This window comes from Cotesia glomerata, unplaced genomic scaffold, assembly GCF_020080835.1.
Source record: "Cotesia glomerata isolate CgM1 unplaced genomic scaffold, MPM_Cglom_v2.3 scaffold_35, whole genome shotgun sequence".
NCBI classification, from domain to species: domain Eukaryota; kingdom Metazoa; phylum Arthropoda; class Insecta; order Hymenoptera; family Braconidae; genus Cotesia; species Cotesia glomerata.
In genome coordinates this window covers 1-19,554 of record NW_025403962.1, presented here as the reverse complement: position 1 = coordinate 19,554, position 19,554 = coordinate 1, and the positions used below count along the sequence as shown (strand labels likewise).

The 19,554-nt window shown below is 32.3% G+C and overlaps 3 protein-coding genes across 5 annotated transcripts; 1 reads left to right on the top strand and 2 right to left on the bottom strand.

Annotated features, from left to right (window-relative positions):
* Positions 1 to 426: 426 nt before the first annotated feature.
* On the bottom strand, positions 427 to 3,627 carry LOC123274440 (amino acid transporter AVT1C). The gene is made up of 7 exons (XM_044742046.1): positions 3,092 to 3,627; positions 2,894 to 3,014; positions 2,718 to 2,830; positions 2,519 to 2,651; positions 2,221 to 2,465; positions 1,912 to 2,118; positions 427 to 1,207 (listed from the first exon to the last, which is right to left on the bottom strand). Exons 1-7 carry the CDS (start codon positions 3,225 to 3,227, stop codon positions 489 to 491), a joined length of 1,674 nt encoding a protein of 557 aa, XP_044597981.1. The 5' UTR covers positions 3,228 to 3,627; the 3' UTR covers positions 427 to 488.
* Positions 3,628 to 3,798: 171 nt separating this feature from the next.
* On the bottom strand, positions 3,799 to 11,390 carry LOC123274439 (DNA-directed RNA polymerase II subunit RPB1). The gene is made up of 4 exons (XM_044742045.1): positions 11,202 to 11,390; positions 7,496 to 10,696; positions 5,992 to 7,291; positions 3,799 to 5,081 (listed from the first exon to the last, which is right to left on the bottom strand). Exons 1-4 carry the CDS (start codon positions 11,277 to 11,279, stop codon positions 3,937 to 3,939), a joined length of 5,724 nt encoding a protein of 1,907 aa, XP_044597980.1. The 5' UTR covers positions 11,280 to 11,390; the 3' UTR covers positions 3,799 to 3,936.
* A 2,002-nt stretch (positions 11,391 to 13,392) lies between these two features.
* On the top strand, positions 13,393 to 19,170 carry LOC123274441 (serine protease HTRA2, mitochondrial). 3 transcript variants are annotated; one of them, XR_006511514.1, is made up of 8 exons: positions 13,393 to 13,867; positions 14,449 to 14,575; positions 15,805 to 15,891; positions 16,344 to 16,535; positions 16,664 to 16,808; positions 16,948 to 17,125; positions 17,768 to 18,015; positions 18,927 to 19,170. XR_006511514.1 is itself a non-coding variant. In XM_044742047.1 (7 exons), exons 1-7 carry the CDS (start codon positions 13,449 to 13,451, stop codon positions 17,928 to 17,930), a joined length of 1,311 nt encoding a protein of 436 aa, XP_044597982.1. In that variant the 5' UTR covers positions 13,393 to 13,448; the 3' UTR covers positions 17,931 to 18,027. The 3 variants fall into 3 exon arrangements, 2 of the variants coding, with proteins under 2 accessions (XP_044597982.1, XP_044597983.1); XM_044742047.1 differs by lacking the exon at positions 18,927 to 19,170 and having other exon boundaries at positions 17,768 to 18,027; XM_044742048.1 differs by lacking the exon at positions 18,927 to 19,170 and having other exon boundaries at positions 13,680 to 13,867; positions 14,466 to 14,575; positions 17,768 to 18,027.
* Positions 19,171 to 19,554: the final 384 nt, after the last annotated feature.

Sequence of the window (19,554 nt, the reverse complement as noted above, 5' to 3'; positions counted from 1 at the left end):
TTTTTTTTTTTTTAAATACAAATAATTTATTAATTCTAAAAACCTGTCAGGTGTATGCAATTTTCAATTCTATAAATTGTTATGTAAAATTGAATTATTTAATTGACGACAATTGTCAAAAGCATATAGTTTATGATTGAATATAGATATTAATATAAAAAATTACTTTAAAATTTATAATGAACTCAACGATAAAATATAATTAAGAGATAAAAATTAAGTTAACCAATATCTAAAAATTTTTATAATTTTTTATTAAAAAAGAATAAGAAAAAAAATTCCATTAGTAAAAAACTTGAAAAACTTTAAGTGTAATTTAAAAAAAATATTTTTTTGTTCCAATTTAATAAATGAAAAAAAAATTAAAAACTTTGGCTAACTTTAGTGTTATAATAGAGAGTTTCATTTACAAGATGAGCATAATAGTTGGTCAAAAATCTATGAAAATTTATTTATATCCTTATTTTTCTATTACATAAATTATATAATTATGACGCTGAAACAGAAGCATTGATAATACAAGGCGGTGTAAACTTAACAAACCGGATAGTATTTTTTACATTAATGTAAGTCGCTGAGATTGTGATAACAACTCCCATAACAACAACAAAATAGCTGAACAAGTTAGTTAATCGCTTAAAAATAATTTTATATCTTTTATCTTTTGTTTTACTTTTAATAATCAGCGGCTGCAACCTTGTTTTCAAGCGAAACATTTCCGGCTTAGTCGCATCAATAAACCCAGTTGCTGACTTGTTGCGCTCTGCCATCATTGTGTGAGGCTGGAGTTTTTTCTTCGAGCGCTGGTCGTCAACATCAGAAAGGAGTCCTTCCGAATCATCATCATTGTCATTGACATCATTGTCACTGTAATAAACATACGTATAACGCTGACGATTTTTTTTGTTTTCAGGAATACCAAAGTAAGTTGACTTTGAATGCGCACGAGTTTCATCAGAGATCAAATCATCGTCAGATTGTCGTTCGGTAGCTGAAAACACTTCTGGAGTCGAGCTGTATTTATCAAACTCATTCTTCATAGTTTTCGCACGTGCGTACATTATCGGCGGCAAAATAAATACCAGTGGTCCAGTTAAAGTTCCACCGATCAAAGACATTACGATATCAAAACGTGGAACTGATTCACCGACAGCAACTCCTAGAAATACCACTGCTGATCTCAATGCGCATCGTTTCCACCCGAATGCTGTAATTTAAAAAAATTTTTGTTACACTAGATTAATTAATAATAATTTACTTAAATCAGCAGATTTCTGACATTTTTTTTAATTTTATAATAGAAAAAAAAATTTTTATAAATTTTAACTTACAATTTTTGGTAACTATTTACAAATGGTGCCCATAATTTTAATTATCATATTTTTGAATGAAATTTCTATTTGATTTTGATATATTTTTTTTTTGAAAAATACAAAAAAAAAAAAAAAATTGATTATCACAATTTTAACAATTTTTCAAAAAAATTAAAAAAAAAAAACTTTTTTTTTTTCTTTTCATTTTTGTATATATTTAAAAAAAAAATATATATCAAAAAAAGATTAAATAGAAATTTTATCCAAAAACATGAGCCAAAATTTTTTCCAACTTTTGAAGGCAAAAAAGCTATCGAAATCTTTTTTTTTTCCTTTCACGACATTTTTTGTCATAAATGCGCTTTCAAACGAGCAGAATCAAAAAAAAAAAAAAATTAAGAAATGTTGATTTTTCACCTAGGTATGCCCAAAAATAGGGTGGACCACACTTGTAAATAATTACCTAATTTTTTTTATAATTTCTACACGTAGAATTTTTTTACTTAATATTTTAACTGTCACAAAAATCTAAAAAATTATCAGAAGTGTATTAATTTCAGTATTAAGACTATTTATCAAAAAAAAAAAATTAACTGACTTCGGCGAACGCGAAGTTCATCTTCAAGATGCAAAAAAAGTGCTGCATGGCCTATGACACTTGAAAATATCAACTGCAGTGCAGATAAGAGTATCGCAGCGCGACTAACATGTCCAGCTGGGGCTATTTGCAAAATATTTGCCGTGGTACTACCGGCGTACTTCCATGCCGCTAAACCAGCCGTCACTCCAAATAATAAACCGCTGACTAAAACATAAATATTTACAATCTGAAGATGTAGATACAAATTTATCTTCTCTATGTTAATTGATACACTAGATAAATAAATAAATATTTAAGTTTATTAACTGAGAAATGATAAAACGACGGCTTTATTGATGTGCTGCGGATGCCGCATATCCACTTGAATAGTCATCAAGGTCGGATGAACATCGAATTGAAACGCGAGCATGCCGTATCCTGATATAAATTTATCCCACGTTGGAGATGTAGGTATCGGAGCTGGTTCCAGCGCTCGGTCATCAGCGATTATGCACCACCATACTAGTACAGTCGTCATCGTCACTGCGATTGTTGAAAAAATTGCCAGAGGTCTGAAGTAAAATTATTAATTATTTTTTATTGTTTACAGTTTGGTGGAACTTACTTCATGTCTCGAGGACTTCCCAACCACATCAATGGACACAGAAAAATTCCCACCACAAGGAGCCAATAGCAAAATGACAAATCGAATTGATTGTCTGATACTTTGAACCCAAATAATTGTAAATTTTGTGACGCTTTAATAAATAATTAATTAGTTTAATATTTTTATTTTTTAAGTTTTATTATATGTTTAGACTTACCGACTAATAAATTAGGAATTCCACAGCCAAATATTGTAAGGTCTAGAAGCAATGTTACAAAAGTTCGCATTTTTTTTCCTAAAGTCATTTCCGTAACAGCTGCCAGTGGATGTCTGATAAAATAATATTATTTTAAATCAGATATTTACTAATAAATAATTATTTTAAAAATTTACCGATTTTTTCTCAAAATCTTAGGATCCAATGTAGTAGCAATAGTCCATGATTTTCCAAGCAATGAAGCTGTATAAATTTGTAAAAAAAAGACGACAATTACCAGAGGAATCCCCAGTAATCCTGTAATGATATGAAGACACTTGTTATATTAAAAAAATTGTAAAATTTAAAATTAAAAATAAAAAAGATCAACTTACCACAATGTATTATAGCGTGAGGTAAAGCAATGATAGGAAAGACACCAAAGATATCGATGATACAGAGAGTTGCAAAAAAAATACTAAGCCCAGAATTAAGATCACTATTGAGTAATGAAGTTCTCTCAGTATTCATTATGAATACTATTTATTATCCTAGGTGCAGCGTAATGAAAGAAATGTCTTAACTGGCAGACTTAAAACTACCGACGACCGGTTCTCTCATTGCGGCTCATCATGAAATCCGATATGTGATTGAAACGAGTAGAGTGAATAACCCTCTGCTCATGGACATGTACACTGAGCAACAAAGTGGGAGCTCAAGAAGACCTACAAGATATTCTTCGGATACTTTTTAACTTAAAACAACTATTACATTTTTGTCAATACTTAAACACAGATTACTTAATTTAAAATACATGTAAACAACAAATTTTTTTTTTTTTTATCTTTATTTACAAAAAAATATATGCCATAAGAAATACATCTCAGCCATTATTCAAAATTGTAAAGATAATGATTTTTTTTTTTTTTCCATAGTCATAAAAGTTTAACTACTAAAATTTATCAATATATTAAAGTAGTAATATTATTATTAACATTAATATTAATAATAGAAATAATTTATATCATTGACTTATATAATTATAAGACAATACTCGAACTCATTAATTGATAAAAAAATCATAAGATATAGTAAATAAAACAATTAATAATAAACAAAACTAAGTAAACAGGTATTTTACATTAAAAATAAAAATAAGTGAGAGCGTGAAATAATTGAAATGAAGAAATAGTGTAACAAAGTACTTCAAATATATTATTTAACTTCAATGGTATCGTCTTTAGTCCTCGCTCTCGTAGGTCGGCGAGGCTGGTGAATAGGTTGGGCTTGTCGGCGAGTAGCCAGGCACAGGAGGAGAATAAGTTGGGCTACTTGGTGAGTAGCTTGGAGAAGTTGGTGTGTAAGTAGGACTCGTAGGTGAATATTTTGTACTCGACGGAGAATATTGTGGACTTGAAGGCGAGTAAGTTGGACTGGTGGGCGAATAATTAGGACTGCTGGGCGAGTATCTCGTGCTGCTGCCGCCAGCTGTGTGTTGAGGTGAGCTGGGAGAGTAGGAAGGACTTGTCGGGGAATAAGTTGGACTGGTAGGCGAGTAGGTTGGACTTGTTGGTGTGTACTGAGGTGAGGTGCCAGCGAATGATGGCGAAGTTGGAGAGTAGCTGGGACTTGTTGGAGAATACTTTGGACTGCTCGGTGAGTAGCTTGGACTCGCTGGAGAATATTGAGGCGAGCTTGGAGAGTAGCTGGGACTTGTTGGTGAATAAGACCGAGATTGAGGAGTGTAGTTGGGCGAGCTTGGTGAATATGATGGACTTGTTGGAGAATAACTTGGTCCAGCTGGAGAGTAGCCTGGGCTGGTTGGTGAGTAGCTCGGACTCGTTGGAGAATACCCAGGACTGGTTGGTGAATAGCTGGGGCTGGTTGGAGAATAACTATGGCTAGTAGGTGAATAACTTGGTGAGGTAGGAGAGTAGCTGGGAGATGTTGGTGAGTAGCTGGGACTCGTCGGAGAATAACTCGGACTGGTGGGTGAATAACTTGGAGATGTTGGCGAGTAACTGGGGCTAGTTGGAGAGTAGCTTGGGCTCGCCGGAGAGTAACCTGGACTTGTTGGGGAATAACTCGGAGATGTTGGTGAGTAATTAGGACTGGTTGGTGAGTATGTTGGGCTGGTTGGAGAGTAATTAGGACTCGACGGAGTCATGCTCGGCGACGTTGGTAAGTATGCTGGAGAAGTCGGTGAGTAACTTGGTGAGGCACCACCTGCTGGTGACATTGGGTAGGGACTCATACTTGGGCCTGGACTTCCAGGACTGCCAGGTTGTGGTGAGTAAGCTGAGTACGCTGGTGACAGTCCTGACGCGTCTGAGGCACCAGATGGTGAGAAGCAAGCTCCTCCTGGAGTCATACCACTTCCTAGAGCTGTGAGTAAGAAAAATTAATTTAGTTATGAATTAATAGACTATAAGGTGGAACGAAAAAAAAAAAATATTATTTTATATAAAAATATTATTACATTGAAAAAAAAAAAAATTTTTTTTATCTAAAAAAAAATTTCCTGGCTCAAGAATCATTTAAAATAAATTTTGGTTTTTTGACAAAAGAATATCAAAATATATATAGACTGTTGGATTTACCACCAATAAGGTCGCGATTTTCTACACGTGCACCGATATACAGAATAGGCAAAGTCATCAACAAATATGCTATTGATATTTTTGACATTTTTGGAGGACCAGCAGATAAAATAAAAAGTGAAGCAAAAAGGATGATTCTAAAATAACAACATTCCAGGTGTACAAATAATGATTATAAACTATCAGACATATTAAGTTTTTCTTATTCTTCCAAATTTTTTATAATTTTTTTTTCTTTCAAATTTAATTCTTTAATTTCTTAAATTTTTTCAAATTTCTTAAATTTATCTTCTCTTTACAGATGTTATGTACTGTATAAAATCATTAATTCTAAAAATTCTATACATAAAAATGTAACATATTGTTGTAAATTGCCGAGGGCGTTTTTTTACAAACAAATAAATAAATATCTATCATAATAATAAAATATTGGCATTAATTTTGATAGATTAACAAACGAATAAGTTCACTTGAATTAAACAAAAAATAATTCGATCAATTCTTGAGACAAGAAAATATATTCTTGAAAATTATTTAGAATATTGAATATATATTCTTGTGACAAGAAAATTTTTTCAAAAATAGTACTTTTTTTCAGTGTATAATATTTATTATAATAAATAAAAATATTATTAAATATATTTTATAAAAAAAAAAAAATAATTTAAAATAAAATATAAATGATTGATTCTTACCAGGAGACATAGCAGATGCACCGTAGCCAGGAGTAGCTCCCATTTGGTTCCAAGGAGTCATCTGAGGACTCATACTCGGCGTAGCAGCGCTTCCGAAGAACATACCAGCTCCACCCATGACACTCGCACCGACAACTGACGGAATCTCGATACCTTGTTTACATTTTTCAGCGTCCAGCAGTAAGTCGAAGCATCCAGTACCAATGCGCGGCAATTGTCCCATGATAATATTCTCTGACACTCCTCTCATTGGATCAACCTCAGCGTGAGAAGCAGCGTCGAGCAACACATCAACTGTTTCCTCGAATGAACATCTCATGAGAGCACCAGTGTCCTGTCTGTTGATACCGTGACGCGTGATGGCCATCAAGTGTCCCTTGGCAGTCATCACATCACAAAGCAACGCCAAGTGACGGTAGTTTACATACAGACCGTAGAACTGCAATACAGCGTTCATTTCTTTCTCAACGGACTTACGGACAGCTTCGATACCCAGCACTTGGAATATCTCACAAATATCGTTCGAGAAGGTCCTCACTGGATCGACGTCACGTTCACTGAGTACTTTCATCAAACTAGTACCGTCAGTTTCTAGCAGCCACTCGGCAATGGCTTTAAATTCACCTGTGTCTGTTATTATAATACGTTTCTTGGCATCTGTTTGAGGTAAATGCATGTACACTTTGCCAATAGTCTCAATACCCTGGAGTGTCATGTCACTGAGCATATTGGCTTCAATACAACGTAGGAACATATCATCTTCCATTTTATCAGCGATCTCTTCTTCACCTTCCTGGAATTTATTGTCCTCACTGTTCATTATTCTTATTCGTAAAACTAATTTCTCAGCATTGTCGTCATTGAATATACAATTGAGATCGTCACCAAAACCAGCGTTTATTTTTTCAGCGATTTGTTCCATAGTCAACTTTTTGTCAGTCATTCTCTTGCGGTCCAATTCAATACGCAACAACCATGGTGATATTTTAGTCGGATCAAAGTCAGGCATCTCGTAATAGACATTTACAAACTCCTGATCCTCTGCGATAACAGTATTTTGTGGATCTGGGTCGTAGTAAATGGCTGTATTGGCTGTAACTTTTCTCAAAGTCGTGTGCTCGAGACGACAGAGCACATTTTTGGCTTTCTCTGCATCTCTCGCAGCAACACCAGTTAAAAATACTGTTAGCGAAGGAGCTTTGGGTTTCTTACTGATGTTAATAATTTCCTTAAGACGTGGCACTCCGAGAGTTACGTTCTTGGACGATACTCCGGCAAAATGGAAAGTGTTGAGTGTCATCTACAAAAAAAAAAAAAAAAAATTATATTTATTTATATTATATTTATGCTATATAGTATTTATATTATACATATATATACACATTATAATATATAATATCATATAATATCATATAACATCATACAATATTATAATATAATAATAATAATAATAATAATAATAATAATAATATTATCATTATATTATAATATATATTTAATTTACTTGAGTAGCAGGTTCACCAAGTGACTGGGCAGCCAACGCACCAACCATTTCACCAGGACAAACTTGAGCCTGCTGAAATCGCGTTTCTATTTCTCCAATCAACCACTCAAAGGCCTCGCTCGAGAGTCGGAATTCTTCAGACACACACTTTGTGCACAAAGTTGAGCGTACGAGACAGCGGAAAAGCAGCGTAGCGTTTTCATTGGCTTGTTTACTCAAACGGTCGTCACCGGCTACAATGATACACCTCTCCAGCAAGTGCTTAACACCTTGGATAACTTTTATTGGGCTGAGATCAGTGGGAGCTCGTTTGTTGATGTGGAAAATTTTCTGTACATTCCAAATCATCCTTTGTAAATTACAAGGCAATACTACTTTGGACTCACCGCTGGGGAAAATTTCACGCAAAATAGCCCGGTCTCTGGACAGTTGTTCCCACTCACGCTCAAGCTCTGAGATAACTTCTCCAGATCCCATCATTTCTCTGACAATGTCCTCGGTGAAGATTCTCCTGAGATATCTTTCATTGCTGGGGTCAAACTTGAACTTCTTCTCAAATGCTTTGTGGCTCAGCTTGATCGTCGGTAGATTCTGGAACTCTACAGTCTCTCCGCACAAACCGTCTTCACCGTAACGCAACTGGATCAACTGACCAACAGAATTTCTGACAGTGCCGTCGTAATGTACCATTACAGACTCCATAGCCTTTATCAAACGACGTTGAATATATCCAGTCTCAGCAGTTTTTACAGCAGTATCAATAAGACCCTCACGACCTCCCATGGCGTGGAAATAAAATTCGGACGGAGTAAGACCAGCAAGATATGAATTCTCGACGAACCCTTTAGACTCGGGACCGTAATCATCTTTTATGAAATGTGGTAAGGTACGTTTACGGAAACCAAATGGAATACGTTTACCTTCAACGTTTTGTTGACCTACACAAGCAATAACCTGAGAAATGTTAATGTTAGACCCCTTAGATCCTGATACCACCATGGCCTTCAAGTTGTTGTACTCAGTCAAAGATGTCTTGGCAGAACTTCCAGTTTTGTCACGAGCGTCATTAAGAATTCTGTTTACCTGATTTTCAAAAGTCTGTCGCAGTGTATTACCAGGAGTAGGCTCCAACTCCATGTTGTGGGCCTTCTGGATAATTTCTATTACATCCGCTTTAGCTTTCTTAATAGCCTTTTGGATATCTATGTAAGTTTGCGGATCAGCAATAGTGTCACCAATACCGATTGAGTGACCCTCTAGCAACAACCACGTGTTAATTACAGTCTGAATGTTACCGTAAAATTTACCGCAGACGTCGTGACCCAGCTCCAACATACAAATATGAAGCAAGGAACCTGCAGACGTACCCAGAGTCTTCTTACACAGGATACCCATCACCAGCTCACCGTGCTCTACCATTACTTTGGTGTCTCCCGGAGAAATCCACTTATAAGGACCGTCGTCTTCCTCGTCCGGGTGAGTACTGTGTGTACGGATCATGTTGACATTACCAGGAATAATCAGCGAAAATATTTGCTTACCAGTCCACAGAGGTTTTGGTTTTAAAATGCAAGGCTGCGGCATTTTACCATCCCAGCTCGGTAAAAACATAAGGATATTCATCATCTGTTCTTTCTCGATGAAAACATCACGTTTGGTCATTTTTCTTACAGCCGTCAACGTGTCCTGTACAATACCCATGACGGGTTTGTTTGCTTGAGGAGTAATAATCTGACGTGGTGTAACGTGAATGTTCTCAACCTCAGCTCGCGTCTCCATAGACTGTGGAACGTGCAAGTTCATTTCATCACCGTCGAAATCGGCATTGTAAGGTGAGGTACAACTTAAATTCATACGGAATGTACTCCAGGGTAAGACTTTAACACGATGACCCATCATACTCATTTTGTGTAACGTGGGCTGTCGGTTGAAGATAACTAAGTCGCCGTCGCGAATGTGTCGCTCGACACGGTAACCACACTGCAGATGCAAGTCTGATGGCTTGGGATGGTACCTCAAGTCAATACGCTCACCGTTGTCTCGTACGATGTACTTGGCTCCAGGATACTGGGAGTTACCTCGTTGAACCAACTCTTGCATTTTGTCAATATTAAATGGAGTAACTATTTCTGGGAATGTTAAATTCTGAGCGATACTACGAGGCACACCGACCTGGTCGATACGCAGATTTGGATCTGGCGTGATGACAGTACGGGCTGAAAAGTCGACACGCTTACCCATAAGGTTTCCACGTATACGACCTTCCTTTCCTTTCAGTCTCGCTTTGATGGCTTTTAAAGGCTTACCAGATTTCTGCATAGCTTTGGGCATTCCCGGCATGTCGTTGTCAACAAGTGTCGCCACGTGAAACTGCAGCATTTTAATGTTCTCAGCGACAATGTGAGTTGCAGCTCCGGCTTGCTCGTTACGCAGCAATTCATTATTTGATTTAATAATATCGGCCAACTTGTGAGTCAAATCGTCCTGATTTTTAGCCGATCCGTACATAATAACTGCAGGTCTTACTGACAAAGGTGGTACTGGTAAGACGGTGACAATCATCCAATCGGGTCTGGCAAACTTGGGATCCATTCCGAGTATAAATGATTCTTCATCAGTAATGTGCTTAAGAATTTCCCAAGCACGTTCTGCAGTCAGTACTATTTTCTTGTCCTGTGAATCTTCGTTTACTTGCTTCCACTCAGCAGAGATGTCTAATCCTGTCCTACGCAACTGTGGTTGCCACCTACCACATCCACCGTGCGGTTGTTTGCTTCCAGTTGGTGGAATTTCTGCACCTTCTTTATTGATATCCATTTCATCTCCTCCTTCACAAATTTTTCTAGTTTTGCACAGGTCGTAGATAAATGCGAGTCTCTTACGAGGTTGACCTTTTGTTTTCATTACTACTTCTTTAATTTTAGGATTTTGAGGGCTGATAAGTAATTTTGAACAGAAAAAACATACACACCGTAATATTTTGATTGTTTTAGTGATAAATCCAACATGAAATACTGGCTTAGCTAAATCAATGTGTCCAAAGTGACCAGAGCACTCGGTCATGTTGCCAGCACAGGTTTGACATCGTGAATTCCTGTCGATTACACCCTGACGAGGATCCATGAGACCGCCAAGTTTTGGGCGGCCTCCTTCCATCGTTTCCGGAAATTTGATGCCACCCTCGGTGACAGACATACGGCGCTAAAATGATAATTAAACATATAAGTACATTTATTTATAGTAAATAAATTTTTTGAGTTATTTTTCACAAAATGACGCAATTTATTGATTCACTTTTCACTTGCATAAAATTATTTTTATGAAATTTATATAAATATATCACTGTTATTTTTCAAAAATATAACTAAAAAATTTTGATTACAAAATTTTTTTTAAACAAAATTAATTTTTCATTAATTAAAAAAAAAAGAAAACAAAATTAAGAGTTAAATATTATTTAATTAAAAATCTGATATTTTTGTAGATATTTTTTTCACTAATTTGGTATTTATTTTCACAACGTAATTTTTTTTTTTTTTTTTTTTTTTTTTGAGAGAGAGTAAATACTTGGAAACTATATCAGAATGTACAATGGCGCGGCGCGAGAAGGTTGGTAAATGAGTCACTGATTTTAAGCCGAAAACAATAAAAATACATGAAAATTATTATCTCAAATGAATAATCAGTGTTAACTGAAACAACTTACGATTTCATCTGGAGAAAGAATTCCAAATTGAACCCTTTTAACAGTCCTTATAGGAGCCTTTGAGTCGGATGTGGCCATCTTGTTATGAACGAGAAGGCTTCTGTGGCCTTCTGCGTCGCGACTCGACTCGGTCTAGCCGAGCGCAGCGGCGGCTACGACACCAGCTCGTTGCTGTGTCTAGTAGCGGCACGTAACTAAACTACTCAGTACAGTTTGTTATACTATCCGTATTGAAAAAATCAGCTCACAACAATCTGCCTACTATCTTTTCTGATAATTTTGTCTAACCACATTGAGCCAGCTGCGAGGTGAATTATCTGATGATTGGTTAAGGTATACCTATATTTATTTTTATTTATTATTATTATGGAGACGTGCTTACAAACACTCTGAATGATTGAAATGAATAATCACAGAAAAAAAAAATATTGAAAATTTGATAATGATAATTCATGTTTGAAAAATAATAATCATTTTAGTTGTAAAAATTTCTCAAAAGTAATTTTTATTACTTTTAGTAGTTTTATGAAAAGTAGAGTGCATGCTCGCTAAAAACTATTTTAAAAATTTGACAGAAAATTTTTAATTTTCATGAATTGATAACTAATAATTATTTATATTGAAATTTTTTACGACATTGAAGTTATCAGTCACTTTAAAACTTTTTAATTTTATTTAACAAAAAAATTTCTTCCAAAAAATTATTTTAAAAAAATTGCATTTTTAATTTTTTGAAATTTCTATAAGTTAATTTTTTATTTTTAATTTTTTTTGCACTAATTTATTTCTTAAAAAAATTCTAAAATTTATTAAATATCTGCTACTTTAATTTTCATAATTTTTTTTTTAATTATATTCGATAGTTTCGTTGTTTTATTTTTAATACCTTCTATAAAAATTATAATTATATTTATTTTTAAAATCAGAGGATTTTCCGCCATAGAAACCATGTTTTCTTTGCAGCCAATAGAAGAACGGGAAATAATTTGAACGTACAATCAATAGCAAAGCCCTGCTTCACCGACTCAGTTGCCGTTAGAGTACGCAGAAACGCCAGACGTCTCGTTGCAATCTTTCTCTCTTTCCTTATTTCAAGATGTTTCAACAGTTAGTTCAGTTTACACAGACAAATTCAAAGTAAAATTCATTTTATATAAGAAAATTAACAATATTTGTGAATTTAAGTATTAGTAATGAGTGAGTTAAAAGTAAATATAATCGAAGGACAATTATCAAAAGAGACAGACACCTGCCATTTTGATTGTCACCAGAAGAAGCGGTTTCTATCATCTGGCATCGCACGGTGAAGAAATAGCAGTTAAGTGATGATGTTTAGCTATCAACAATTGGAAATTCATGATACTGCAATTAGCAGACTCTTGTTTTACTTAAAAAATTGAATAGTCTTAGGAAAATATTTAAAAAATTTAATGTTTATTTTTTTTGTAATTACTTCTTGCTTAAAAAAATCATAAAAATTATCAGATGTCTGCCAATTTCAGTATTATGGAGACCCATAGATGTTCTGGAGGACCCTTCTGCGTATTATTTCTTCGCCGAGGTTAGTTATTACATTTATTTATATTTTTTATACATATTGTCTTGGAAAATTTATTATAAATATCGATGGTAGTGTTATAACACTATAACACATAATGTAATATTGAACCAAATTTGGGGAAGTTAAATTAGGTTTGAAAAAATTTTATGGCAATCAAACATTGATAATTTTTATTTCGAGATAAATATTCGGTACACATCAGATAGTTTTTATTGCGTTTGTAGAAACAATTTTAATATTATTGGAGAAATGATAAAATATTATGCATGTGTGAAAAGTTTTCACAACTATGAATTTATATTTTTTATAAAACTGAAATTAACAGACATTTGACAATTTTTTATCAAATAAATTATTAATAAAAAAATTCAGATGTAAAAATTTCAAAAAGTTTGAGTGCAATTTTTCTAGTAATGTTTTTTAATAATAATTAATTTTTTTTAAAAATCATAGAAAATGTCAAATGTCATTTGTTAAATAGTAGCGATAATTTTATATCATATTAATTGATTAATTATATATGAATTAATTAATTAGTTTGTATAATTTACTGCATTATCATCACTGAGTTGATAATTGAAATTTACTACCTGCCAACAAGCGGTTAAACAAAAACCTGAGCGCGCAATAGTCGCAATAACAACTAACAGTACAGTGTAAGTGTGCAATATCATGCAAATAAAATCATGGCTTCGTTCTTATGTAAATTATTATTTACCACAAATAAAAATAAATTTATAAGACCCATTTCCGCAATCTCGAAAAATTATTCATTAACTCACTCAACAAAAAAACAATACCACCATGACAATAATCATAGTGAAACATCAAAGCTAACAAGGAAATTTAATTTAACCTATGCGGTATCAGTCGGCCTTTTCGGTCTTGCCTACGGTATTTATAAGTGCAGTGACAGTGACAGTGATAGTGTCAAAAATGCAAAAAAAAGTTTTGACAAATACTGCAATTTACTAGTACCAAAAGTTTTCGCAAAATCCGACTCGTCAGACATAAGCGATAATCGGAGTAAATACAATTTCATTGCTGATGTTGTGCAAACATCATTGCCCTCAGTCGTATACATTGAAATCAAAGATCAAACGAGGTAATTTCAAATATTTGTTAACGTCATTCTAAATTATTTACATTAGTTATTTATTTAATCGAACTTCTACACAGATTTTAAATGAAAATGTTTCATTGAGACGTTTGTATAATTAATTTACCGAGGAGTTGATTAATATAAATTTATTTAGAAATTATAGTCAAATTAACAAACATCTGGAAATATATAGAATTTTTTTTTAATTATTTAACACAGTAATATTTAATAAAAATGAATGTAAATTTAAAAGAAATATTTTTTCAGTACTCTAAAAAAAAATCAAAAAATTTTTAGTTATGATTTTCTTTAAAAAATGAATTATTACTAAGAAAATATTTTTAAAAAATTACATTTTTAATTTTTCAAAATTCTTACATGAGATTTTTTAAGAATTTTTTTTTTTGTAATAATTTATGGAGTGGGTGGAAGATATGACCCCCACATATCAAAAAATGCCAAAAATTATCAGATTTTTGCTACTGACTACAATACCATTTTTATTAATTAATGTTATTAAAAATATTTTGAGCATATAAAGTAATAAAGTAATTGTTGAGAATAATAATTAATTGAAAAAATAGACATGATTTTTTTACAGGATACCCAGCGACGACCAGCAACGGATCAGGATTTATTGTCAGTAAGGATGGACTGATACTTACCAATGCTCACGTTGTTGTAATAAAAAAACCAGGTGTACTTGTCAAAGTAATTATAAACATACAATCCTTTTAAAGTTATTAATATTCATAAGTTATTATTAGGGCCAGGAAGTAGGCGTTTTTTCTTTGTTTAAATTTGAGGTTAAACATATGAGTGCTCATTTAAACAACTGTGAAAGTCCTGGCCCATAAGAGGATAAAAGGATCAAATGAACATCAATACATCAACAGCATTGGCAAACGCAACGTTTCGCTATATTTCATAGCTTCAGGCTTCTTCAGGCTGGTTTTTGACATGATACGAAAACGTGTATTGGAGGTATGGTTTTCATCTGGAATTGTATGTACTTTCTGTAAGCTTTGTAATAATTGTATATTTTATTTTTTATGTTGTACAGAGCCTGAAGAAGCTATGAAATATAGCGAAACGTTGCGTTTGTCAATGCTGTTGATGTATTGATGTTCATTTGATCCTTTTATCCTCTTATATTTATTTTTATTTGTTTATTATTAATTAAATATAAGCTGAGAACAGCGGGCGTTTATAACTATAAATTAATTAGGAAACTTATTAGTTCAAAGTCACAATTAAGAGTATTTCAAAGTGACCCAATTTATGAGTTTATAATAATGATAATTAAAAATTACTGATAAATTTTAAGAAATGAAATAAATAAAAGAATAGTTAGCATTTATTATTAAAGTTTGAATATTAAAATACGGTGAAATAATTAAAAAATATAAAAGTTTAACGAATCAATTTAAATATTTGACATTGGCTTATTTTAAGTAATTAAAATATCAAAGATAGATACATGCATAAAAGCTTAATAATTGGAAACAAGTCCTTGTTTTGAATTGACCTTGCTCTAAAAATTGATTTATTTTAAAAATATCTTTTTAATCTTCAATGATTCGTGTCTATTGTACTCTTTAATTAATAATTTGTGCGATTTTTTTCGGTTACTTAAAATTCAAATCGATACTTAACACAACTCAGAATAATTTATTTTATACATTTGTGCATCATTTGATACTCGCTTAAATACTCTGTCGTACATGATTCCCCGAATTTTAATTATTAATATGGGTTAATTAATTTAAAGTTGGAATTTTTTTATCAAGTGTATTGTTAATTTAAAAGTTGGTAAAAAATTTAACAGGTTAAATCTCAAGAGCTGACTCTCGGGTACATTTAACTTTTTCATTTGTATTTTTATTATAAAGGTTTCATTAAATACAGTGAATAGTTTTTTTTTTTTTTTTTAATTTGAGGTCAGACTTCAAGATGGGTCAACTTATACGGGAAAAGTTGAAAACGTTGATCTGCACACTGATTTAGCGACTGTACGAATTAATAAGGTATTTTTATACTTAATACTATTATTTTGTTTTTATTATTATAATTAATTTTAATCACTGTTAAAAAAAAAATTTATATTTATCACACAAAATTTGCTTTAACATTTAAAAATTATAGATTAATAGAAATCGCTCAAGTAACAAAAAATGAAATTAATTTCTCTAAACTATGTTGAAATTGGACGCGCACAGTAGCCTATCGGATCCAGCCCTTGCTTACCAAAGCATTGGACCGGATTCGAGCCCGGCGTACACAGATGAATATTTTCAATCTTTAAGTGTATTATTCTGTTCAGCCCAAAAAAATCAAAAGTTCAACCTCAAAAAGTTTATACCTTACTGTAGTCCCTCATGACCTTAGTAGTTTATGCGACTTAAAAAAAAAAAAAAAAAAAAAACAAATTTTTTAATAGCAAATTAATTAATAATAAATATATAAAAAAAAACTTAAGAAAAACTTGCCAGTGATGAAACTTGGAAGTTCATCAGACATACGACTCGGTGAATTTGTCGTCGCTATAGGTTCACCACTAGCGCTTAGCAATACCATCACTAGTGGAATTGTTAGCGGAAATAGACAGAGCGAAGAACTGGGTTTGGATCATAAACACATGAGATACATTCAAACCGACGCACCAATTACTGTGAGTATTGCGACAGAAATTTACTGTTGGAAAAAAGGTTAACAATCGTGTAAATTGTGCACGGAAAAATCTAAAAATAGAACCAGAAAAATATGTTGAATTTAAAAAAATCTATGTAATTTAAATAGTTTGGAAATTCTGGTGGTCCACTAGTAAATTTGAATGGCGAGGCAATTGGTATAAATGCGATGAAAGTCACGCCTGGGATTTCATTTGCAATACCGATCGATTATGCTAAAGAGTTTTTGAGAAAAGTTCAACTACACAACCGAGGTAATTCTATTTATAATTAATCATTATTTTATTACATACATTTATAAATTTATTTTTATTGTTTTGTGTTATAATATTACACAAACAATATGTTAAGTAATAATAAATAATTATTGACTATTAATGGTGTCGTTTGCAGACAATGCTGGAGCTGAAAATAATACTGAACACGATAAACGTCGTTATGTGGGCATTACGATGCTCTCTCTTACGCCTGATATTCTCTTTCAGTTACAACAACGCAATAATAATATACCAATTAATATAAGACATGGTGTTCTTGTATGGAAAGTCATTTTAGGGTCACCTGCACACACGTAACTATCAAAAATAATATTTTTATGCATTCAATTTTTTTTTTTAATTACACATGCTTTTATAGTAATTACCTAGCTAACACAATTTTCGCGAAATATTATTTGTCTACTGCAATTGTTTATTTAAAAAAAAAAGTTATTTTATTTGAACTTCAATATCCGCGTAAAAAAGCCAGTTCTGAATTTTCACTTGTAAAAATTTTTTCTAACAATATTAAAATAAAAGTTGATATTGCATAGGAATTTTCAATGAAAACAAAAAAAGCACCTTGTAACTTTTTTTTATTTTTAAAATTACAGGGTAGTATTATTAATAAACCATAGTATACGGTATTTCAACATAAATGAGAAGTTTCGAATTACATGAGAATTCATACACGATTCAACACAATATTAAATTTTCCAATAACCGTTAGCTCGCTATTCTGTTTTTAAATAAAAATATCAAAACTAATATAATATTAAATTGAAAATCAAAGTACTTTAATTGGCTTCAATGGTTTAATCAATAAATTATTCAATAATAACCGATAAATTGAATTTTTTGTTAATCGAAATATTCCATCGTTATTGAGAAATATCGATTTTATTTTTTTTTTATATCTTTTAACAAAAAATATCTCATATCAAATAAATTTACAGAGGAGGTCTACGTACTGGAGACATTATAACACATGTAAACGACGAGCCAGTGGTTGAAGTCGCAAATATCTACAAAGCTATTGAAAAACCCGGCGCCTTGATCATGACCGTTTTGAGAAATGGCGAGACACTCAGGTTGCGAGTCGAGCCTGAGGATGTTTAAATTATTACCTAGCGTATTTTATATTTTATATATATCGAGACACGCTATGTCAAGAAGGAGTCATTAAAAATGTTTGCAATAAAACGTAAAAATCATATGAATGCCTATATTTATATTTACAGAGACATAGACGTAGACTGAAACTGAGACTAAGACTGAGATAGAGATAGTGATAAAGATAGAATTTTCCTACGTACATAACTTTTTTATTTTTTTGCAAATATAACCGGAAAGACGATAAATGTACTGGTGGATTGAGGGTAGAAAATATAGTGGGTGTGGTCTCAATATTAACTATACACATATGTGTATGCACTTTTTTGTTCGCATATTTGTTGTGTTGGCGATACGAGGTTTTACGACACACACCAACAAGCCCTTCGTTAGTAGTTAATATTTACATACGTGGGAACGCAGTATTTGAACAATATATTTGAACCATTCATACGGAAATTTCATTGCATATTTTGAAAAATATTAATTTTACTTTTTTATTTTTTCTCTCTAATCTCTTCTTTTGTTTTTTTTTTTATTTTTCATTTTCATTACCACTCCGACGAAAAATAGACAAGTACAACTAAACCTACACATTAAACGCTTCGTATTTCACTATGAATTTAATATTCACACGAATGAAAATCTCCGGATGTTATATTCACTTGAACAACTTTTGAAGAGCCACTATTACACCAGTATCATCGAACAATTCATTAAACTTTATCGGATACTCACAAATAAATGACGCAACAAACAAACCGAATGAAAAGCACTGAAATGAATGGACGTCGATAAATTTCCTATACATATACAGTGTGCACACATTTCGAACATACACATACGTATTAGAACTCGGAGAATTTTTTTTTGCTATCAACCCCCGTACCGGTAGACAAAAATCGCTGCACTGTTTTTCTGTTATTTCGACTATTGATCAGTTTATGTGGTTAATATACAAGTTAGTTATCTTTGTCCCAGTTGACCGTTGACATTTTTCAGCTGGGGTTCAGATGCTACGGTGGAAATACGGGTGATCGAGTAGTTTGGTTTCGAGCCAATATTTTCACAGCATAATTTTGTTTATTTTATTACATCGCAAATCAAGCACATGATGAGGGAACAGAGTTATCGAGCATGAAACCCAATACAACGCAGCTATCTCATCAAAGCTCAATTATAATTATAAAAATAATACCGACGATAATTACTGTAAATATACAAACTCAAATAATAAAGAACACAATACATGGTGTAAAATTAAAATTATTACTTAGTTATCTCGTACTAAAAAAATTCAGTTTAAAAATTTAAAAAACTTTTGTTTTATAAATATTTAAAATTAAAAAAATTAGATTTTTTTTACAAGTTAAACGTTTTTTTTTTTTTTTAATTATGTCAGTAAAACAATTAATGACAAAAAAAAATTCAAAATATTTTTTTTTTATTTTGAAAATTTTTTAACCAAACAAGTTTTCATAAAAATAAAAAAAAATGAAGGGATTTTTCAATGGTTCTGTGATATAATAACTTATATAACATATATTGAAAAGATATTGTAAAAATAAATAATTGAAAAAGAATATAAATTCCATGAGGTGGCAATGAACTCTGGTTTGCGGTGAGTAAA

Excerpts from the sequence above, each read along its gene's own strand:
- LOC123274440 (XM_044742046.1), bottom strand. The coding sequence starts at position 3,227 with ATGAATACTGAGAGAACTTCATTACTCAATAGTGATCTTAATTCTGGG. Across the intron at positions 2,831-2,893 it reads AAGATTTTGAGAAAAAATCG|ACATCCACTGGCAGCTGTTA; the intron begins GTAAATTTTTAA and ends TTATTTTATCAG. Across the intron at positions 2,119-2,220 it reads CGTCGTTTTATCATTTCTCA|TCAGCGGTTTATTATTTGGA; the intron begins GTTAATAAACTT and ends TTTATGTTTTAG.
- LOC123274439 (XM_044742045.1), bottom strand. The coding sequence starts at position 11,279 with ATGGCCACATCCGACTCAAAGGCTCCTATAAGGACTGTTAAAAGGGTT. Across the intron at positions 10,697-11,201 it reads TTCTTTCTCCAGATGAAATC|CGCCGTATGTCTGTCACCGA; the intron begins GTAAGTTGTTTC and ends TTATCATTTTAG. Across the intron at positions 7,292-7,495 it reads TTGGTGAACCTGCTACTCAA|ATGACACTCAACACTTTCCA; the intron begins GTAAATTAAATA and ends TTTTTTTTGTAG.
- LOC123274441 (XM_044742047.1), top strand. The coding sequence starts at position 13,449 with ATGGCTTCGTTCTTATGTAAATTATTATTTACCACAAATAAAAATAAA. Across the intron at positions 13,868-14,448 it reads GAAATCAAAGATCAAACGAG|ACATGATTTTTTTACAGGAT; the intron begins GTAATTTCAAAT and ends TTGAAAAAATAG. Across the intron at positions 16,536-16,663 it reads AAACCGACGCACCAATTACT|TTTGGAAATTCTGGTGGTCC; the intron begins GTGAGTATTGCG and ends TAATTTAAATAG.